General features: G+C 40.8%; 1 protein-coding gene across 5 annotated transcripts in view; it reads right to left on the bottom strand.

Annotated features, from left to right (window-relative positions):
• rfx3 (regulatory factor X, 3 (influences HLA class II expression)) overlaps positions 1-24503 on the bottom strand; it is a 337954-nt gene that overhangs the window by 85917 nt on the left and 227534 nt on the right. For 3 of the 5 annotated variants that reach the window (XM_080188698.1, XM_080188701.1, XM_080188702.1), the window contains 4 exons: positions 15040-15114; positions 7462-7536; positions 4516-4697; positions 4320-4439 (listed from right to left, as the gene is read on the bottom strand). In XM_080188698.1, the coding sequence (XP_080044824.1) occupies positions 4320-4439; positions 4516-4697; positions 7462-7536; positions 15040-15114 (452 nt within the window). The remainder of the gene's footprint in view (positions 1-4319; positions 4440-4515; positions 4698-7461; positions 7537-15039; positions 15115-24503) is intronic. The other 2 variants (XM_080188699.1, XM_080188700.1) reach the window with 2 other exon arrangements.

Genomic DNA, 24503 nt, shown 5'->3' with positions numbered 1-24503 from the left:
CCATTCTGCCAGTATCCACCAAGCTTATCCCAACGTGGACCCAAAAGGATCCTACATTGGCAAAACTACATCACACAAGTGGTGGATCACAAAGGTGTCTGACGGAGGATTTGAAACCTAATCATTCTAAATATCTTGAGTTGGGTATAAAAGATGCATCATCTGGTGGGGAAGCTGGATAGTCGTCCTGTTTCCAGGCCAGCAACCAATATTTCAAGAATTACACAATGGCCACCTGGGAATTTCTAAGTTGAAAATGCTCACAAGGAGCTACGTCTGGTCGCCTGTCATAGACACTGACTTTGAAAACCTGGTCAAGCAGTGCCAAACGTAACAGGAAAACCAGAAGGCTCCATCATCAGTCTTGCTGCATTCCTGGAAATAGCCAGGGAGACACTGGGTGTGAGCACATGCAAACTTCGCAGGATCATTTATGGGCTCCATGTTTTTAATTCTCATAGACACCCATTCAAAATGGATCATACGAACATAAGAACATAAGAAATAGGAGCAGGAGTAGGCCCTTCGAGCCTGCCCCAACATTCAATAAGATCATGGCTGATCTGAAATGGCTCAGTTCCACTTTCCCGCTTTCTCCCCATAACCCTTAATCCCCTTGCCAACCAAAAACCTATCTACCAGCGTCTTAAATATATTTAGTGAGGTAGTCTCCACCACTTCAACGGGCAGAGAATTCCAGAGATTCACCACCCTTTGAGTGAAGAAGTTCCTCCTTAACTCTGTTCTAAACTGCTCCCCCCCTTATCTTGAGGCTGTGCCCTCTAGTCCTGCTGTCCTTTCTGAGCGGGAAGAACCTCTCCACCTCTACCCTATCCATCCCTTTCATCATCTTATACGTCTCAATAAGATCCCCCCTCATCCTTCTAAACTCTAACGAGTACAAGCCCAGTCTATTCAGCCTCTCTTCATAGCTCAACACCCTCAATTCCGCTATCAGCCTAGTGAACCTCCTCTGCACTCCCTCCAAGGCCAAAATATCCTTGCACAAGTGCGGCGACCAAAACTGCACACAGTACTCCAGCTGCGGCCTCACCAGTGCCCTGTACAGATGCAGCAAGACCTCCCTACTTTTATATTCAATCCCCCTCGCTATGAAGGCCAGCATCCCATTTGCCTTCCTGACCACCTGCTGCACCTGTAGGCTGGGTTTTTGCGACTCATGCACAAGGACCCCCAGGTCCCTCTGCACCGTAGCATGCTGCAGCTTTTCGCCCTGTAAGTAGTAGTCCTTCCTACTATTATTCCTACCAAAGTGGATAACCTCACACTTGCCAACATTGTATTCCATCTGTCAGGTCCTCGCCCACTCGCTCAGCCTATCTAGATCCCTCTGCAGACTTTCTACACCCTCTGCACAATTTGCAGTTCCACTTATCTTTGTGTCATCAGCAAATTTCGACACCTTACACTCGGCTCCCTCCTCCAGATCATCTATATAAATGGTAAATAGCTGAGGCCCCAGCACCGATCCCTAGGGCACTCCACTAGTCACCAACCGCCAATCCGAATAGCACCTACTGACACCCACTCTCTGCCTCCTATTTGACAGCCAATCCCCTATCTACGCTAACACCTTACCCCCAACTCCATGCCCCCTAACCTTCTGTAACAACCTTTTGTGCGGCACCTCATCAAATGCCTTCTGAAAATCGAGGAACACCACATACACCGGTTCCCCTCTATCCACCGCACTAGACACATCCTCATAGAATTCCAATAAATTTGTCAGACACGACTTCCCCTTAACGAATCTGTGCTGCGTCTGCTCTATCAAACAATTCTGCTCAAGATGCCTCGCTATTTCCTCTTTGATGACGGATTCAAGCATTTTTCCTACAACAGACGTTAAACAAACCGGCCTATAATTCCCTGCCTTTTGCCTGCGACCCTTTTTAAACAGCGGCGTAACATTAGCCGTCGATAATGGAATGCACCAGATGTCTTTTTCTATTGCTAACAATACCAGAGAAACTGTTCTTGTGACAGCTGATGGGAGCCTGTTTATCAGCGGACAGTTTCAGACCATCATGAGCACAGAGTACAGCATATTTGCACAGCACCCTACCACCTATCCTCAAACAGCCTGGCAGGCGGTCCAGCCATTTAGAAGTGGCATGATGGAACAAACACAGATTCTCTTAAAACAAGGCTCACGCTTTTCCTATTTAACTGCAGGACTATGCCAGACTATGAGGGCAGGAATAGTCCAGGTGGAGCTATTGATGGGCCAATGCCTTCAGACTAGGCTTAGCTTGATGCTCCCAAACTTGGCCGGCAAATTGAGTTAAACAAGAAGCCCAGAAAAGGGGCCATGATAGTCAGAGACCAGATAGAGATTTCAAACCGGGAGACATGATCCACATGAGGAATTTCGGCAGCGGCACTCTATGTATTTCAGCGGTTATCCTTGAGAAAACAGATGTCTTTCAAGGTAAAAACCAGGGAGAAGACCTTAAAACAGCACAAAGATCACCTCAGTTACACTGAACCCTCTGCAGAGGCAACTGTTTCTATGGACGTGCTGTCACCATGCTTCACACTGGCCTGTGGACAGAAAACTCCGCTTTCTAAAAGCTGAAGAGACAGTGGATGATCAAAATTCTGTGGCGGACATGGAGACAGAGGCAGTCACAGGTTGCCAACGAAGACAAGTTCCCTGAAGTGGCTATAGAACCTAACTACAGTTTCAACATTGATTTCTGTGGGAACCAATGATTCACTTCAAACCATTTCAGTTAAAATTGTGACTTTTAGGAATGCAACCACAGCTTTCAGTGAGGACTTATCATATTGACATTAAAAAATCAGTAATTAAACACTCTTATCTACTAACAGGTAGAGGAACTAAAGGGATCTCCAAGTACAAATATACTAATCACTAAAAGTTGCATTACAGGTTAGCTAGATCATTAAAAAGTAAATCAAGCATTATGCTTTATTTCAAACAAAGTGAAATCTTGTGGCAATTTTTTATTGCCATTCGGATTTCATTTTAAACATTAATGGTCCCTAACCAGATCGTAATAGTGTACAAAGACAGTGATCATCAGCATCTTGTTTTGAGAACTGTTAGCAATTGTCATAAAGTTCTCGTTCATAATTCATGTTAATATTTTAGAGATAGTTTTTACTTTTGGGAAAATTACATTCGTACGGGTAAGGTAATTGAAATGCTGAAGTTTAGAAATCGCCAGAATACCCCATCTAATTGTCGTTCAAAGGGTTCTATGTATACTTATGAGGTCAGTGGTAGGAGGGTGAGAGCCATATAAGACACCGATGGTCTTCATTTAACTGGGAAGCCTGAGGAAAATTGTCCTGACTTCATTCAAAATTAAATTATTCAGGGGGAATCTCAGAAACAAAATTTTGAACTAAAAGTTAATTCATCTAAAAACCTATCATATACTCAACTAATGTCTATTGCCATAGAGCTAAGTAATTTAGGGTTGAGCCTGACTGGAATTATGGGAAGTTTGGGATATTATGAGAGCATCTTGGGGTCGGAGACAGAAGCAGCCATGTTAGTGGACGTAAGCCCTGGGTTAGCAGGCAGAACAAGAAAGAATCTGAGCTGGAAAATAGTTGTAGAGCTGAAGCAAAAAAGGCTATCTGAAATCAGGCGTATTTCTGAAGCGGAGGAACTAAGCACAAGCCCGTGCTTGAGACGTGCATTGTTAAGAGGCGATTAAGAAATGCTGGAAGATTGCTTAGCCAAAAGCTAATAGAAGGATCTCCATGACATTTGATACCTTGGAGAATAGCTGGAACACCGAAGTGCAATCAAAGTGAATTCCTGAGAGCTGTGGCACTTTGATTTTGGTCCCAGGAAGTGAGGGAAACTTCAAAAGCCTGGTAAATAGCCAAATACTTTCTTTTTGTTGGGGGGGGGGGGGAGGAACATCACGAGGAAAAGGGGGGATGTTCCATTGAGAATTTTAGTCTAAAGTATATTTCATTCTGGTTTTTGATACAAAGTATGAGTATTCACCTAAGATATGTGAACTTAGTTGGGGTATTGTAAAATTCACTGTTTGAAACAGTGAAATCTTGTGATATAGGCCATAATTTTACAGCCCCTATCTCATGGTGGGATATTATCATCCCACCAAACTGAATGTAAATTTAAATGACTCTCCACAGAGGCCAGGAGGAAAATACGCCATGGCGGGGCAGTAAAACCCTGCCAGTTATTTGTTTCAGTTGATGACTGGATATTTGAATTTCTCTGTAAACATTAACACTGATCATAACGTAAGTCATAGGTGTGTGCATTTGTAGCCATTTGAAGCTGGTACCTCTGTTTTTGATGCATGGGCTGTTGTCTCATAGCCATGTACTGCATGTCCTCCTGTAAGCGATTTAGTGGGGAATCTGGTTTAATCCGGATGCCGTAGTAATGATATTTTGAGTTTCCCCTGAAAAAAAATTATATTAAATAAAATGAAATGTAATAATATTCAGAAACTGTTAAAAAAAGGATAAATAACTAACCTTGTGCCTAGTCGTCTGGTGCGCAGGCCCATGAAAATAGAACGAATGAGTTTCCCAAAAGAAGCTGCATTCACTGGATCAAGTTTCTGTTCCTGACAGTGACGCAGATAATGGTTGTACAGAGTACTTCTGGGAAGGCTGACACCTTCTGCTGTCTCATAGTTGTCCAATAACCACTGAAGCTAAAAACAAACATAAAAATACAACTGAAGGACCATTATTCTAGTTTTGTATAAGTTTAAAGCACAATTTGAATATGTTTGCTACATAACTGTGGAGCTGTCAGGCAGGAATATTAGGACAGAAGGGGGGGGGGCGGTGGGTGTGGTTTGGAAGTGAGTGGCAGCATTCTGAGCATGAAGCGAACTTTAAAAGTTGAGACCTCGTGGATGTTAAAACCCCTCCGACTAACAGGATCAACGAGGTGGAGCGGGATGTGTGCAGCAACTCCAACATGTTGCTGCCCTTACCTGGAAGGTTGCCTGTCCATGAGGAGTGTGCGATCCAGTTTATATTATTAACTCCTATTTGGGTAATGCAAAATAATGGCAGCATCCTGGCCACAGGGAGCCGAGATAAGTATTTTTTGTATTTTTTAAAAGCTCCCCTCTTGATATTACAAAAGATATTTTGGACCTGCCCTGCCTCAGGCCTTCCCCTTTGCCAAATTCACCAATCCCACCTCTCCAATTGCTCATTTACCTTGGGGACCATTTCCACTTTATTAGTGACATCCTTGACCCTCCTTGAGTTTTTATTCCTATGCACTATAGTTAATGTCACATTGCCAATTTCAGGTGACAATCAGTGACAATGTATTCAAATAAGGCCCAAAAGTTAAAATCACTCTGGTCTTACGCTTTCAGGGCCTATGAACCATCATGCACTTCATTGCCTGCACGATCGATTCCCAGCATGAATTAATGTTGGATCTCTGGAGAATTTATGTTCTTTAAGGGTATACTATTCAGTGCAATATTACAGTTACAAACTTGTTTGCAGATTACAATTATAGACATTGCCAAATGTTAATAACAGAGACTTAACGCGCGAGTAAAATAAAACAAATTCAATGTGAACCCAATTTATTCAGAATTGCACATTCAGGTATATTGTTTGTATATTTCATATCTCAAAGATGTGCAGGCTAGGTTGATTAGCTGTAGTAAATTGCCCCTTAGTGTCAGGGGGATAGCAGGGTAAATAAGTGGGGTTACGAGGATAGGGCTTGAGTGGGATTGTGGTCATTGCAGACTTGATGGGCCAAATGACCTCCTTAGGCATGTAGGGATTCTATGATTTTCAGGAAATATGTTAATATTGTAAAGTGTATAGTATAATTATTTCAAACCAAATATCATACATACAGCAATCTTCAGCTACATCTAATTTATCTCAGTGCCAGCAAATTACCCAAATTATACCTAGGATAGCATGATACAGCATAGAAAGAGGCCATTCAGCCCATTGTGTCTGTGCTGAAACTTTGAAAGAACTACTGCAATTAGCCTTATTCAAATTTGTAAGCCCATTTATCATTTCTAATGATCTATTAATACTTCCGGGAAAATAAATTTCTGTAATGGCATTGGAATCTGTTTATTGATTAATGCTATCTAGAGAAGTCTTTTTGCAGAAACAGGTTGCCTACAAACTTTTGTAGAAAATTAAATACGTTTAACAGTTTCAAAATTGACATTTTTTTAAAACTAGAAAGGATAATGCTCGATATTGATCCAGATATTTCAAAGAAGATCTGAGGATGTATACTAATTCTCAGGCTCCTGTTTAACTTCAGTGGAACTATTTCATTCGCCCTTTAACTAGCATTCAATAATATATGAACAGCGTTCAGAATAACAGACAGTTGGTACACATTTCAGAAATGCTATTTTCAGGGTCAGCCGATTTCCCATTAAGTGAAAGCTTAAAATAGTTGATCTGCTCTTTGATGAAAGGCCAGGTGAAGTCATTTGTCCAATCTGATTGACATTCTATTTGGATATCATGGAAAGAACCACAGTCCAGAGCTCAATCTGTCAATATCATAAAAATTATAGCATAACATACGTTTATAAATAGCACAAATTATTACATTATCTAAATCAGCAAAATTTAAAAACTAAGACTGCACTATATAAATCCTGATTTTTTTCATTAAGATTCAATGTCCTGATTTCTCTGGAGTGACATGAGTTTCAAACAATTTTCTGACTTTCAAAGTACCTTCTGTGATATTGATATAGAACCATTGTCTAGCTTCCAGCCCCTCCCCAGATGACAAAACATGTCTCCCAGCTCATCTTGCCTTTTCAAGCCCTTTTTATCATACCTACTTTACTGCTCAAAAAATATCCAGAGACAAATACAACACTATGGGAGGAGTTTTCCTGTGATGGGGGTGCAGGATTTTCCGGTTTTGGGGCAAATGCAGTCAGAAAATCCCATCCTGTTGCTCTATGTTGCTTCCTATCCTTTCCACCACTTTTGACCATTCCATCCTCCTGTCTTTCTTCAGCCATTCATGAATTTCTCTTCTTCTGCTCATACTTATTTTAATCTGACCTCTACACTACCCTCAATGACTTTTCTTCCTTTCCATTCATCTCCAGGGATGCACCTGTGGTTTCCCACCCTTCATCACCTACAAAAACATGGATTAGCTTCTACAAATATGTTGATGTCCAGCTCTACCTCTGTCGTCTATGTAAATCTGAAGGCATTTGCGATTGCTGCTACCTGCTTGCCTGACATCAAAAACTGAAATTTCTTCTAGTTAGTGTCAGCAGAATTGTAGCTGTCTTTTTGGCTCCCTTAAGCACCTACTTGCCTCTGTCCCAGCCTACATCAGCACCCTTGCTGCTAGATTGGGCTTTTGGAAATATGGGAAATTGTCAAACTATTTGACCCTAAGCTCACTTCCCTTCCCCATAACTGCACCATTACCAAAACAGCTTTCTTCCAAGTGTCCACTTCCACTTTCTTCAAAGTATCAGCTTGGTTCAGTGGTGGCATCCCTGCCTGAGTTAGAAAAGAAAAAGAAATAAAAATTTGCATTCATACAGCACTTTTCATGACCTCAGGGCATCCCAAAGTACTTTCCAGCAAACTAAGTACTTCTGAAGTGTTGTTACAGTAGTAATGTAGGAAACACAGCAGTTGATTTGCACAGGGTAAAATCTGACAAACAGCAATGTGATAACCTGTATTATTGATGTTAGTTGATGGATAAATGTCAACCAGGACACGAAGGAGTACTTCCCTTGACATGGCCAATTGTAAATTGATTGTGGTTTCAAGTTCAACATCAGCAGTTGAACACATTAATCTAGCGTGGTACTTTAGTGTACTATTGATGGAGGATTGCATTACGAGAAGTATTGTATTTAAGATGAGATGTTAAACTGAGGTCGTGCCTGCCTGTCCAGATGGATCTGAAAACTTGCTGGGTCTTCTTTTTCAGATAATAATAGGAAATTCTACCTGTGTTCTGAACAACATTCATCCATTAGTCAATATAACCAAAACAAGTTGGGGGCTTTCTCTGGCCTCCCCACAGCATGTTTCTCACAGTGGGAGGCGGCATGCCATTTGTTGGAGGCAGTATCTTCTGGTTTTGCAGTTGTCAAAGGCATTTCACATTGACTGCACCTCATGCTTCTGGGAAACCTGCCTTGGGGTGCACTGTCAGCGGGACCAAAAGATCCCATCTGTATGAATGGCCGGAGAATTCTGGCCGTTAGTTCATCATTCATTCCATTGCTGTTTGTAAGATTTTACTGTGATCAAATTTGCTTGTTTGTCTACAAAACAATAGTGACTACTCTTCTAGAAGTAGTTATTCCTGTTAAGCAATTTGGGATGTTTTGAAGTCATCACAGGTGCTATATAAATGCATGTCTTTATTCCACTGCTACAACAGTGCTGCCCCCACTGCTGTAATTTTGATCTCTTCAATGCTCTCCAAGCTGGCCTGTTTTAATCCTCTGTAAAATTCAACTCACCCAAAATGCAGTAGCCCATATCCTCATTTACATTCTGATTACTGTAACAGTCAAAACCAGTTTCCCATGCCTCATGGAATTAACTTCAAAATCCTTGCACTTGTTTTCAGACTCTCCATGGATGCACTCCTCTCTAGCTTTGTGATTCTCATACAGTCTTGAGTCCTTTTAAGTGACCTTTTTACCTTTAGCACTAAATGGCCAGTTGTCCTTTCCGCTCTCTGTTCTGCGATTGTTAGTTGCCGGTTTACCTATTTCACTTCAGCTTTCTGATACCACCTTCCAAGTTCTCCTGTCTTTGAACTTTTGCTTCCATCATTCAAAAACTTTCTCAAAACCCCTATCCTCAGTGGAAATCTGGTCTGTCACATGAACCCTCTCCATTTTGTTCCGCTCACCCCCACCCCTTCCATACTACATGGGGTTTGACATATTGTTCCCTTAATTGTAAAATGCTTTGAGACATCTGCCTTCATGTGAAGGCAGCTATGGAATTGCAAGTGATTCTTTGGAATCTAGAAGCTAGTAACACTTCACTGCAGCAATAAATTCTGAAAGAGAAAAATCATCATTCCAGAAATTGATCACTACAATTCAAATTCAACTACTTTCTTCCATGATACTGAATTAAAAATAAGAAATGAGTCATGTTAGCACACGCATTGTGGGTGCTGAAGGTCTTTACAATACCAAAATGGTATCTGAAGCATGTGTGTGCATTTGAGAGGTGAATTGCATGGCCAGCATAATAGTAAATGAGTTGTCATGCGTGCACTTCTGAATGTCAGTCAGACGTATGTACAGCAAGCAGGTTGTGTCATCAAACAGCATGCAATGCTGATCTGAGAAGAGTGCTGCCACTTTGGACTCAATGCTCCAATCAATGTGCTCCCTTAACCTTGCACAGCTCCATGTGTTCAGCAGCAGTTTTGACATCGGCCCATCCAGCACTCACTCGCCACTATAACAAATGTTTTTAAAAAGATCACCTTCTTACAGATTGTTTTCTGGTTGATTTCCTCTGGCTGTTGCAATGATTCAATAAGTGCTTGGTACTATCTATAGTTCTTGAAAGTTATGAAAATAAACTACAGGGAATGAAATGCAAAGTGCTGAAGGACGTCTTGCTAACTTCAAGGTGGCTGCACAAAGCAATTGCTCTCAGGTGTGGCTGCACCCATGACATTCACGTTAGAATATTGCACGACTTGAAAAATGAACAGCATTACCAAAAGCAGGATAAATGGTTGGAAAAGGGGGAGAGGAGCCTCAGCACAGGACATATCTGTCCAGCTTGTTCAGGGGCAAATTTTCCAAACTGAGCCACAGGAAGGAATAACTAGTGACAAAGTTTTGCCTCTGTTAAGGATGTCCACACTGAAATCTGCACCTTGATGTAGCCACAACAAAAAGCTAAGGTTACTTAAATTGCTTACTTTTCTTATCACAAAAAATGTGTATGGCTCATGAACATTTCTAATAATAATTAGTTAAAATAAGGCATTAGAGCCTTTTGTATTTAGTGTTCAAATTATTGCTTTAATTACTTTTCAACTTCATGCATTTCACACGAAATGGCTAGATTTATTTCATCATTTAACTGCTGAGCTTTAGTTATATTTGAAACATTGACAAAATATTAATCAAGACAAGATCTACCCATGTAGATTTCTGTATGGCACTGAAAGTTGATGCTGAATGTATAGATCATTAAACAATATTGAATTTATATTTTCCCATAAGTCTGAATAATGTAATCAGATTACATGTAAGTACAATTTTTGATATTTTAAATAAATACTGAGTATGTTGTCATGTTACAAACATCATACAATTCAAGACTATTCATATAAGCATAATTTAATTGGTACCTTGTGTTACCTGAAGTGCTAAGTAAGCTACATTCTTGTGACAGAAGAAATAGAAGTTAAATAGAATAAATAACAGAATAGGAGAAGCATCTCTTCAATCACCTTCGTGGAGCTAGAAACATGTTCATTACTTATGAGAACATAAGGGTCATAAACAGCAATCAGAAAAATCTTGAAAGGTTTTGGTTTATTTATAAATGTTCAGATCTTGAAAGTTCCAAATTCCTGAGGCAGAATTTTGTAGGACCCATCTATTTCTACTACTATTCCAGTATTTCGACTAGAAGTTTAATTGAAGTTACCGAAGTCCTGTGGCTACCCAGGTCCCATGTCTGACTCATTCCCATCCTTGTCTGCACTGTCAGGCCAACTGGAAAATGTGTTTCATGCCGGGCAGACTTTAATTGGCCACCCAGTGTGAAATTGCACTGAGAACACAATCTTGCCCAGGAGTGGATTCTATATTTGCTCCCGGTTTCACTTGCATGTCAAGTGTGAAATTCAGGCTCATATCTCTGCTGCATGTAGTTCCAGAAATGACCACTATTCTTGGTGGTGCTGCTAGGACTACAGCACTACCTTTGCTTGACAATCTGAATGGCTGGCAGCTGTCTGAAGCAAGATTTCCCTCTGAGTGAGCAATACAAATACCTTGATCAAATAATTAAATTTCCAGGAAAGAGATGAAGAAGAGAAAATCTAATCAAGACAGTCCTTTCTGCCTAGGCTGTGAACAATTCATTCACCTTGTAATCACATACAAATAAACACAACCACAATATCTTCCCCACCCCCAGGCCAGCCCCAATCTCCACTTCCTACCTTCGATGACCAGCTCTGATTGCCCTGTCACTTCCTACCCCATCACCCCCCCTCCCCAAGAGGTTCTGCCCTCCACCAGTATGACCCGCAGAGCCATTAGCAGGCCCAGAAATTAAAGGAATGATTTCCGGTATGGAGCTGATTGCGCTAAAAAAAAGACTGAGAGACTCGTGAACTTCTCAAGAGAGGCCCCCTGCTGTTGTCCCCTGGCCTGCTGGCTACTCGTCTTTGTGCATTCCCACAATGCCTATTGCCCGCATGTCTTAACAATTCTATTGGAATGGCTGCAGCGTGAATGGTGAAAGACTGCTGACTTTCAGTAGGGGAAACTAGACATGACTTTGGAGTTGGACCTTAAGCAGTTCTGAGCCAAAAAGACCTGGTTTCAAATTGCACCTTCTCAACATAGGTAGCAGCTTGATGGCTAGTTGACAGGCAAGGCCAATGGAAGAGTGAAAAAGGTGGAAGGGCAGAACATGACCTTCAAGGAAGACAGTATTGATTTGTGCATTGGGAACCACTGCCACTCCATCAGTGTGAATGAAGCCTCATCTATTTCAGAAATCCTTTGGAGGAGAGTGTGTTGGACTCCTGTAGGACCCTGCAAGCCTTTCTGCTCCACTGCCTTCTGAGCATTGGTCTGGCAGGTCTCCTTGCATATTGTGGATATTGCACTTATCTCCTTCTTTACACCACCTCCAATAAGGATCTCAGTGCAGTGTCCCAAAAGTTTGGAGGATGCTCTCTTCCATGTTGTGCCATCATTCATTCTTCTGCCATGTCAGAAGAACTTGTACAAAGACTTCCACCTGCTGCTTCAACATCAATGTAACACGTGTTTTAAGTACTGCAGGCTTGGTTTAACTGGCACTGGCCCCTCATGATTTTGGGCTTCCTGCTGAGGCTTGCAGTCATTCAACAATGCAGTTGATACTGACGGCATGGTACCATCATGGTAATGAGCAAGGCAGCATGAAGTTTTGCTGCCTGCATCACACTGAAAGAGCATGGGACAATTCTGCATTACAAGCCATGTGCCATTTTGAAGGCTGCACAATTTAGCCCCTTAAGTGTCTGCAGGTATCATGGCAAAGAAAAATCCTATCCACACCTAATGTGTTTCAGTAATTCTACTTCAAATATACTTTGCAAGGTGCTTTGGGATGTCTGCGGTCATGAAAAACATTACAGAAATACAAGATTTTTCTTCTTTGTTTCTTTAAAACCTACATGTTTACTTGAAATAGAAATTACTGTCCAATTTCCCTTTTCAAAATGCAGGACAGTGTATAATTTTACCATCTAACTGCCACCTTGAGATCAGCAAAGATTGAACCTGTGACCTTCCTGGTCTTCATTGCTCAGCTTCCCTTTACTTTAGCCTTTGAGACAACAAAGAACATTAGAAATAGGAGAAAGGGCAGGCCACATGGAACCTTATTGACATTAGACTCCTTTTATTTGATTTTTAGTGCTGCATTCACATTGTTGTAATGTAAAAGAAATACTAAAAAGAGAAATGCTGAACTAACTGTGACATTACATTTGACACTTCCATTTGGCGAGTCATGGTACTGAACGGCATTAATGACCTCAAGAATATTTGAGTGAAGGCCAAAAGAGGTTTTTTTTGTCACTTAGCCTTCAAATGCAAAACTAAATCTCATAGGCCACTCAAATCCAAGGAATGATTTTCCTGCGTGTGATGCATAGATCATAGATTTGCTAACCTTCCAAGGGTGTCTTGGAATCTTCAGGAATTAAACATTAAAATTTCCTGGAAGTTACTTCAAACATCGAGGAGAAAAATAATCAGGGCACAAATTGAATTGTTTTCTCCCCATATTTTTGACCATTTGTATGGGCACAACAAATAGGGTCATATAATTGACGTCAACACTCAAGCTTGAAAGGGGAAAGAATTTGCAACAGTTCTCATCCCTGATACAAAAAACTCATTTTGGGCTGGATTTTGTGGTGAGATAACCAGGGGCAATCCAGACTTGGCCGTTAGGGGACCTCTGGTCTCATTTCAGGCCCATATTAGTTGCTGTTTGATTTGAAAGAGACATGAGCCTGCATCTGAGAGCAGTCAGCTACCACAGGGGCATTAAATTCCAGCCCATAATGTGTATGTTCGGACAGGACTAGATTGGGTTAATCTGTAATCCTCTCCATATCAAAACAATATGCCTCGCAAACTAGTCTCAAATATGGAAGATGAATACTATGTGGGTGAATTACAAATAATCAACCAAGATCTCCAGCTGTGAGAGTAAATTTGTATGGTTTCTGCTCGTCAGTTCAACCATTACAATTGGCTGCACAATATCTTGTCATTATATACACCTCTTCACCAATCATTTTCATACTATTCACTGGCATGAGGCAGGGATGGGAACATATGCATCTACAGACCTGTGTCCAGTGTCAGACAGAGCGCTCAGGAGAGAAAGGAGAAAATTAGAAGGGGAAAAATAAACTCAGTAAGAGATGGATGTATGAAAAGTGGGGAGAAATCAAAGGGAATGCTGGTGTAGTCGTATCTGGAAGAGGCAGAGAAGTGAATGAAGGTCAGAGTGGTTGAAGTTCCATTTACAAACACCAGCTTAAGAAAAGAAAATAAGAGTTCCATTTAAGGCACTTGAGCGATGCACTGTTAGTTGTTCACCTTCTCCTTAATAATAATGCAGCATAGAAAAAGGACCATTGCGCTTTGTGAAAAATGTTTCTGTTGAAAACTGAGGGAAGCATACTGAGCAGAATGCGTTTTCAGCTCTACATAGTTTTTAAAAAATTAATCCTACTCCAGTTTAAGTCATGGGCATCAACGTTCTTCAGGTTACCATCCAGATAGTTCATTAAATCATCAAATTCCTACAGTGCAGTATAGGCCATTCAGCCCACCAAGTCTGTACTGACCACAATCCCACCCAGGCCCTATTCCTGTGATCCCACATATATACCTTACTAATTCCCCAACACTAAGGGTCAATTTAACATGGCCAATCAACCTAACCTGCACATCTTTGGACTAGGGGAGAAAACCAAAACACCCGGAGAAAATCCATGTCGACACGGGGAGAACGTGTAAACTCTGCACAGACGATGACCCAAGCTGGAAATCGAACTCGGGTCCTTGGCGCTGTGAGGCAGCAGTGCCACTCAGCCACCGTGCTGCCCCTTAAGAGGATTAAGTTATGATAGGATCATGCCCAATAGTGACTTATAAAGCTTAACCCCACTGTGAATTTTTGGATTAGTGGGAGGGTGCACTCTCTCCCATTCCAATCTTGTACAAAAACTGTCCTTTAGGTTGCTTTGTGGTTTTCATCTCACCAATGGGGCTCACATACACCCACATGGAGGCCAATAAGCCTCAGCTCACTGGCCGTACTATTCTTCACAAGTACACTTGTTTTGACTGAGCTCAGAGTTGCAACTCTGCTGGGGTTGTCTCCACCTCTGCTGGCATTATTTGGCTTCTAAGAGGCAGTCAGAAGGCCTGTTCCTTATAAGGCAAACTGGAAACTCTTAGAAATAGCAGAGACACAACTAGATCTTTGCTATCTTTCTCTGGTGTCTTCTGATCTCTCGTAAACTAGTGGAATCTCTGCAAATGTTTTATTTCACACGATTCTAGCATCGCATTTCAGTATTATCAATTGTTTATACTGGTATGGTAAGGAAAGCAATACAAATTGTCAATATATTGCATCAAAAGTCAGAACAAACAAAATAAGCAGAAATAGCAGCAGGATTAATCAGAAAAAGATGTATGTAACAGGCAAAAGATTAAAGTGGATTTGAAGGAAGAGGCAACTTACATGGCTGTTGAGAAGAGTACTTCTGTGAGCAGTCAAACCATCAGACTTTTGGAGTGTCTCAATCGCCATTTCAATCTGATGATAGATAGCATTAAAAGAGCTCAAGGTAACACAGTGCAAGCAGATTTCAATGAACATAGAAATAAATGGAAAAAAACAAAAAAAGCACAACAGGACTTTTTAATGAGCAAGTTTAAAGTGACAACTTTATTATGCTGAGTACTCCATTTTTATACAAATTAAAAGCAAATCACTTTTTAAAGAGTAATTTACTTTAATGATTTCAAGGAAGGGACTGCGTGTCATACTGCTGTACATTGTACTAGATAGGCATTATGCTGAATTGCGTGCCTGTGCCAATTGTAAAATTTACACCAGTTCTATTATGTTGTATGCACCAGGTCAGCTATATGTCACACATGCAACAGTTCTGTGTTGTATTGCATATTGTACTGAAATACCAGCTATCCATTATTATGTACGCACCAACATGCCATGTGATGTGTACCAGCTATTAAGTTATAATTCAAGGATCAACAACATGTTTTGCTGTTTGTATCTGTTACAAAGCACACTCTGTGTGCCAATTTCTACACCAATTTTATCCTACATTTTGGATCTAAGCTAGGCAATGAAAAGATGAAACACTTTTCGGAAGTAAAGCCTACAGACAATGGCAAAGAATACCATACAAGTAATTTGTCAGACAGTAATCTAGTCAGGGTTCAAATCAGATCGCAGATTAGAAGAATCAATTTTTATGATTCATATTTTCTACTTGCAACTTTCAATTCATTGAGCAGCATCTGGGGTTGTAAAAGCTACAGGGATAATGAGATCAGTTTTGAACTTTCAGAATTTCCTAAATTTTAGAATGGTCCCCGCAGATCACAAGGCAGCAAACCTAACCTCACTGTTCAAGAAAGGATGGACAGAGAACACAGGGAACATCAGGAGGGGGGAAATGCTAACATTTATGAGGAGCCTCGTAACATAGTACTTAGAAATCATAATACGATTGACCGGAGTCAACACAGATTTATGTTGGACAAATCTATTGGAGTTTCTGAGATTGTCACTAACAGGGTACACAAGGAGGAAACTTAGATGTAGTGTATATGGATTTTCAAAAATACATTAATATGAAGTGTTATATGCAAGGTTACTACACAGAATTAGAGTTCATAGGATTGGGCAAATATAATAGCATGGGCTGAGGACTGGTTAATGGAAAGAAAACATAAATTAGGAATAAATTGGCCACTTTCAGGTTGAGACTGCAACTAGTGGGGGACTACAAGGATCAGTACTTTCATCTCAGCTATTTATCTTCTATGTCAATAATCTAGATGAGGACACTGAAAGCACTGTGTCCAGATTTGCTAATAATACAAAGTAGAAAAGGGGGCAAAAGACTGCAATTAAGTTAGTAAGAAAATGGCTGATCCGCTTTGAAAGAAAAAGCAGAGGATATTTTTAAAATGAAGGACTGAAAAATGATGGTATTCAGAGGGTCTTAGGTATCCTTGTACATAAATCACAAAGTTAACATGCAGTACTGCAAGTAATAAGGAAAGTAGATATTCTGTTAGTATTAATTATAAAATGTTTTGAGTACAAGACAAAGAAGTTTTACTGCAATTATACAGGTCCTTGGTGAGGCCACACCTGGAGGATATACTAGCTTTAGAGTGAGTGCAACAAAGAGACTGATTCCTGGTACTGGGGAATTGGCCCATGGATGCAGATGGGGTAGGCTGGATCTATATTCCCTCAAGTTTAGAAAAATGAGAGGTGATTTCAATCAGAATATTAAATTCCTCGGGTTTGAAAAGGTAGATGTTTCCCCCAATTTTCGAATCTAAAATTAGGGGTCACTGTCTTAGAATAAGGGGTTGGGTATTTAGGACTCAGATATGATTGGGAATTCCTCCACTCAAAGCATGCAGAATCTTTGGAATCCTCTATTCCAGAGGTCTATGGGTGTTTGATAGTTGAGTGTATCCAAAATAAAGATTGATAAATTCATGGATACTAAAGAGGAATCAAGGGATTGGTAAGGAAAGATGGTACTGAGATAGGGGATTAGCCATGACACAATTGAAGGGTCAAAAGCTGACTCCTGCTTCTATTTCTTGGATTTTTCTGTTGCATGTAGCATTTGATTAATCTGACAACACACTTTGCTGTGATTCTTTTTTCAACAGTCATTTTCATAGTGTTGTAAGGCTCGTTCTCTTTGTTAATTTGATATTTTAAATTCTGCAAGGAGACCAAAGTTCTGAGATGTGACCTACTGGAATATTGGATTCTTGATCAAAAAACTTAATAATAATTAATTTCCAAAAGGCGTTTGATAAGGTACCTCATAAATGGTTGCTACAGAAGGTTATGGTGCATGGAGTTGGGGGTAAGGCGTTAGCATGGATAGAGGATTGGCTGTCTAATAGGAAGCAGAGAGTTGGTATCAATGGGTGCTATTCTGGTTGGCGGTTGGTGACTAGTGGAGTGCCACAGGGATCGGGGCTGGGGCATCAACTGTTTACCATTTATATAGATGATCTGGAGGAGGGGGCTGAGTGTAGGGTGATGACACGAAGATGAGTGGAAAAGCAAATTGCGTGGAGGGTGTGGAAACTCTGCAGAGAGATCTGGATAGGCTGAGCGAGTGGGCAAGGACCTGGCAGATGGAGTACAATGTTAGCAAGTGTGAGGTTATCCACTTTGGCAGAAGTAATAGTAGGAGGGATTATTATTTAAAAGGCGAAAAGCTGCAGCATGCTATGGTGCAGAGGGATCTGCGGGTCCTTGTGCACAAGTCGCAAAATCCCAGTCTGCAGGTGCAGCAGGTGATCAAGAAGGCGAATGGAATGTTGGCCTTTATAGCGAGGGGGATAGAATATAAAAGTAGGGAGGTCTTGCTGCAACTGTACTGGTGAGGCTGCAGCTGGAGTACTGTGTACAGTTTTGGTCACCGCACTTGCGGAAGGATATATTGGCCTTGGAGGGAGTGCAGAGGGGGTTCACTAGGCTGATACCGGAGATGAGGGGGTTGGACTTTGAAGAGAGACTAAATAGACTAGGTCTGTACTTGTTGGAGTTTAGAAGGATGAGGGGGGATCTTATAGAGATGTATAAGATAATGAAGGGGATGGAAAGGGTAGTGGTAGAGAGATTCTTCCCGCTTAGAAAGGATAGCAGAATTAGAGGAAACAGCCTCAAGATAAGGGGGGGGGGGGGAGAGTGCAGTTTAGACCGGAGTTGAGGAGGAACTTCTTCACTCAAAGGGTGGTGAATCTCTGGAATTCTCTGCCCGTTGAAGTGGTGGAGGCTACCTCGCTAAATATATTTAAGTCATGGGTAGATAGGTTTTTGATAGACAGGGGAATTAAGGGTTATGGGGAGAAAGCGGGAAAATGGAACTGATCCACTTCAGATCAGCCATGATCTTATTGAATGGCGGGGCAGGCTTGAAGGGCTAGATGGCCTACTCCTGCTCCTATTTCTTATGTTCTTATGTAATTGGTAATGTATGGCCAAAATGCTCCCAGGTTTGTTTGTTTTCTAACTCAATGAGTTACTGGGTGGAACACTCATGAGATTACATAAGATTTTTGTGAAAAAAATAAATTTGAATTGGTTGAAATTTATGGGTTTTTCTCCTGTTAGACAGAATATTTTGAGCAGCTATTCTAACCTCTTCCTCACCAATTTTACAGCTACTAAGCGACACAAAACAACCTGTATTTAAGTGAATGGAATAACAACTTATGAACAGATAGTAAAGAAATTGTTTAGAAATGTACATGGTTTGAAGAGGAGTAAATAGAACACACGACATAACACACAATTCTTAAACAAAGGAAATAATGTGTAATACTCCAGAAGGCTGGGTGGTGAGGGACAGAATGGGAGCCAATCTTTACACACAATTCTAAACACTTATTTAAGATAAATACTAAATATATATCTCCCAACCCAACAACTACTGTTTCATTCTGCTTAAAGGAGCACAGGTGAATCCTCAATTAATGCTCATCACCTGTATACAATTAAATAAAATTCACATAAAATTACAATGCACTTACTTGAATGTCACAAAAAGTACATATTTAATTGGCTAACAAGTAATAGGGTGGATTATGATCTGGAAATATATTTTTCATGGGTTACAAATGTAATTAGGAATTTTTATGCTGAAATATAAAAAGAATAACTCATAAACCTGAAATTGCTTTTGTTGCACTAATTTGTTCAGACAACAAAGTAAGAACTAATAAGGTTCAACACTAATCATGAGACATGTAATGTTTTTCCATCTTTACGACCCCTCGGGATACGGCAGCCCAGACCAGATGCAGAGTGAAGTTTTCAATTGTTCGCTTTGTTTTAAGCTCCTAAAAACATTCCTCAATTAAATGATGTGAGCTTTCTCTTTGCATACTATTTCTCAGAGTGGCATTGTTCATTTATTGGTAAAAAAGCAGAAAGAGAAATAGTCTGCATTCATATTGTACCTCTATATGTTCTCAAAACATTCCATATCACTACAAAATGAAAGAAACCTTTGAAGTGCAACTGCTGTTAAGTAGATAAATATGGCAGCTGACTTGTGTATAGTAGGTTCCCACAAGATGAAAAATCTGTTTTCACATTAGGGCTGATTAGGAGGGGTACTGACCAGGAAACTGGGAGAAATACCATTTTCTCTTTCAAAAGTAGCATGGAATCTTTAACATCCACCGGAAATACTAGAACAGGCAGACAGAGCCTCACTAAAAGACAGAGATCCAAAATTTCCTCAACTCCAGGAGTATAGCTCCTGGAAGCTACCAGTAAATCTGGCTGGGCAGCAGCTCCATCTGTCCTAGCAGTGCCAAGAGCACATTACAGGGCAGTGCAGGGACTGTAATAGGGAACCAGGAGGATATAGAACCACAGGGACTTAGTTGGGCAGAGTTTGGAAGGTGAGAAAGGGGATTGGGTGGGTTTAAGGTGTGGGTGGGGAGAAAGAAATTAAGGCCCTATCTTATGGGGGTCAGCCCCCAATCTGCAAAACGGAATCCCCAAAGGTAGCGCCTCTCCCCACGTTTCTTCACGCTCTTTGAAGAATTAAAAAAAAAATCAGGCTCGAATCTAAAAGCCTGCGTCAAAAGTTTAATGACATGAGCAGCATATTATTAGGGTCAATTGACTTGATGACAAGCCTAAGTGAACCATAATTACCTATTTAAGTATGGTGGGTGGGTTATCGATTTCAGGGCTTGCTCACCACCCCCCACCTCACCCCCAACAGGTTTTCTTGACTGATGGTGGCACAGCAGCACTGCTGCTTCACAGCTCCAGGGACCTGGGTTTGATTCCCGGCTTGGGTCACTGTCTGTGTGAAGTTTGCATATTCTCCTCGTGCCTGCGTGGGTTTCCTCCAGGTGCTCCGGTTTCCTTCCATAGTCCAAAGATGTGTGGGTTAGGTTGATTAGCTATGCTAAAATTGCCCCTTAGTATCCTGAGGTCCGAAGATTAGAGGGATTAGAAATATGTAGAGATATAGGGGGGTAGGACCTGGATGGGATTGTGGTCAGTGCAGACTCGCTGGGCCAAATGGCCTCTTTCTGTACTGTAGAGTTTCTATGATTCTATGATATAAATCACCTTGATTGGAGTGTGCAGTGCACCACTTTAAAATTTGTGGATGACATAAAACCTACAGGTATTGTGAACAGTGAGGAGGGTAGTGATGAACTTCAAGACAACAGAGAGGTGATGGAATGGGTGAACATGCAGCAGATGAAATTTACTACATATATGTCTTTTGGTAGAAAGAATGAGACAAGGCAATATCTAGTAAAGGATACAATTGTAAAGAGGGTACTAGAACAAAGAGACGGTGGGTAAATGTACACGGATTGCTGAAAGTGGCAGAAAGCGGTTAATAAGGCAGACAGGATCCTGGCCTTTAACATTACAAGGCACTTCACAAAAGCATTAGTTGCCGAATCACATAATGGAATATTAGGTCAGATGACCAAAAGCTTAGTCAAAGAGGTGGGTTTTAAGACGACTTTCAAAGAGGAAAGGGAGTTAGAGAAGTGGTGATGTGCTGAGAGGAAATTCCAGAGCTTGGGCCGCAGGGAACTGAAGGCTCACCCCTCAGTGGTGGAGCAATTAAAATTGGGGATGCACAAAATGTCAGAATTAGAGAACTACAGAAATCTCAGAAGATTGTAGGATTGGAAGAGATCACAGAGATAGGAAAAAGCAAGGTCATGGAGCGATTTGAAAACAAGAATGAGAATTTTTAAATCATGGCATTGCTTGATTGGGAGCCAATTTAGATGAATGAGTTATTGCTATGAGATATGAGACAGGCAGGAGAGTTTCGGGTGACAAGTTTATGGAGGGGAGTCGAGAAGTCTGGGAGAACAGTCTGGAAGTAAATGAAGGCTTGAATGAGGGTTTCAGCAGCAGATGAACTGAGACATGCACTGGAATTCTACCACCCTCACCCAATACGGATCCGTAGCAGCTGAGCAACAGGGAATGTACGTTGACCTCGGGCTGGAATGTCCAGTCCTGCCATGGGGTCAGCAATAATGTTGAACTTGGCACAAAACAAGGATCAAATCTAGGATCAGATTGATATTAAACCACAACCACTGATTTGATCTTTGTTGCTTTTTTTTAAATTCATGGTCTGCCTGATTCTGATGCTGAGACTGGCGGTAAAAGGGAGGAAAACACATTCATGTTCTTCACACCGATAACAAATAACTTTGTTTTAAATTTATTCTGAAAGGGAAAGGTTAGAATTAATAATTTATCCAATTTATCATTTAGTGGACTCATCTGATTTTCTTCTTTGACGAAGATTGCTGATAATACTTCAGGTCCCTTTTCTTAACTTCTGTGGCTTATCTCTTTTCTTTTATGTTTTGTAATAAGTCTTTTAGTCACCACCAGTTGTCATCTCAAATTGCCCCGTTCTTCTTTCTTTAGCCTAGATAATAATTTTAAGTGCATTCTGCTTTTATAGCTTGCCATCCATTGTCTTTCTCTATATTTTTGCCCAGAAGTGCTTTGGGTTGTTTACTGCATTAAAAAATGTAGTCTCAGGCAAGTTGTTGTTTATCTTGTTGCTAAAATCAAAACTATCCAGAGTCAAAATTGGACACAGATATAAAATCCAAAGTATTGCTTCATAGGACAAGAGTGCTGAAAGAGGCCATTCAGCCCATTGTGTCCTTGTTGGCTCTCAGAAATATCCAATTAGTCCCACTCCATTGCCATATTGCCACTGCGCAGTAACATTTTCTCTTTGAATATATATCCATATCATAGAATTCCTCCAGTGCAGAAGGAGGCCATGCAGTCCATTGAGTCTGCACCAACAACCAGACCCAGACCCTACCCCCATAATCCCACATATTTACCCCACTAATCCTCCTAACCTACATATCTTGGGACACTAAGAGGCAATTTAGCACAGCTAATCCACCTATCCTGCACATCTTTGGCTAGAGAGAGGAAACTGGAGCACTTGGAGGAAACCCACGCAGACACTTGGAGAATGTTATATTTGAACGTCCTACCATCACCCTCAAGACCCTGCATTTCAGAACATCATAACACACCGTGTAACATTTCCCTCTCATAGTTATTTCGACAATCTCCTTGAATCTATCCTCTGATTACCGAAGCTCCGCCACCAAAACTGTTTTTCTCTACTTATTTATCAGAATCTTTGAAGATTTTAAACATCCCTATCACCGTGGGCAGCAGGGTGGTACAATGGTTAGCACTGTTGCCTCACAGTGCCAGGGACCCAGGTTGGGTCAATGTCTGTGCAGAGTTTGTACATTCTCCCTGTGTCTGCGTGGGTTTCCTCCAGATGCTTTGGTTTCCTCCCACAATCCAAAAGATGTGCAGGTTAGGTTGATTGGCCATGTTAAAATTGTGTCTTAGTTATAGGGGGATTAATTAGGGTAAATGCATGGGGTTATGGAGATAGGGCCTGGGTGGGTTTGTGGTCAGTGCAGACTCAATGGGCCAAATGGCCTCCTTCTGCACTGTAGGATTCTACAATTCTATGAGCCTGCATGCACATTTCTGAGATTGGCATCACCAGCTCATGCTGGATGCTGGAACACAGATGTGTTTTAAGTGCAGTGAATCATCATAGGGCTCTACCCTGAAAAGGTAAGTTGACACTGATCAACATTTTTTAAGCATTGAGATGCATTAGAGTAATTTACCAACTAGGAGAAGCGCCACAATGCATTTACAATTGTTGAAAACTATGCCGGAACAAGTTCTGTCACATTTTGCATTGTGATTTAAATGTCAGACGATCTTCTGTTTTTGGAAAAAACCTATTGTTAAAAGTAAAAATTATCTTAGCATCTGTTCAATTTCACTGATTGACAATTAACTTTTGAATAGAAATGAAACATAACTTGCAGCTTAGAAAAAAAAATCAGTTTGTTCAGTTTCAACAACTGTCAAGAGCTGGGCTGCTGTCCCAGATAACAGAGGTGGGTCTTCTAATCTCCAACACTGCACTGCATCTCAGAAACTAGAGCTCCCCCATTAGCTCTCAGAGGTAAAATCAGAGGTAGGAATGTGGTTCAAATGTGGGCTTGAGTTTTAGAAGTCCCAAAAGGGTCAACTTGCTTTTCCCTGACCCAGGATGAAAATTTCTATTTATTTATAATATCACAGATTTTCTACGTCCTTTCAGCAGGTTTCTCAACTTGTCCTGCTATCTTCAAAAACTTATGTGCATACATCTACGGATCTCTCTGCTCCCGAAACCCAGTTACTTTAAATTGCCTCTTATTTTTTTCTACCAAAATGCATTAATTTGTGTATTTCACCATTTTAAGAAATAGTAGAAATATTAAAATAATTATATGCATTTATGCAAGTTCTCTGGAAATATATCATCCTCCTCACCGATAGCTTCTGTCTCATCTACAAGCATTGGAACAAAAAACCTACATACCTAAATTTAGCTCATTTATATCAGTAGTAGTAGTGGGCCCAATGTGGATCCCAAGAACACCACATTCACTTGCTTCCAATCTGAAAAACAACCATTCACCACTACTCTTCGCTTTCTGTCTCATAGTCAACATTGTATCAATGCAACCCCTTTAATCCTATGAGCTTCAATTTTGCTCACGTCTTTTGACTCTCGATGGCTTTTAACTGGTCGAATTAAATGAGCCTGGGTAATTAAATGAATTGCAAATCAATTCCCATAGGAAATAAGTCTACAGTGCAGTAATGCCCTCTAATCCAATAATCTCTCAGCGAACTCAATAATAATTGAAAAGGGACATGGATAATGTACCCTATAAATGATCTGCTTGTTGTGCTGTAGTGTAGAATAAACATCTAAGTGGAAGCATTTTAGAATATAGACGTGGCACTTACTTCAGTGTTAAATGCTAGATAGCATGGAC

The sequence above is a fragment of the Carcharhinus amblyrhynchos genome, chromosome 5, assembly GCF_965287045.1.
Source record: "Carcharhinus amblyrhynchos chromosome 5, sCarAmb.v2.hapA, whole genome shotgun sequence".
NCBI lineage: Eukaryota > Metazoa > Chordata > Chondrichthyes > Carcharhiniformes > Carcharhinidae > Carcharhinus > Carcharhinus amblyrhynchos.
This window is presented reverse-complemented; position numbering and strand designations above follow the sequence as displayed.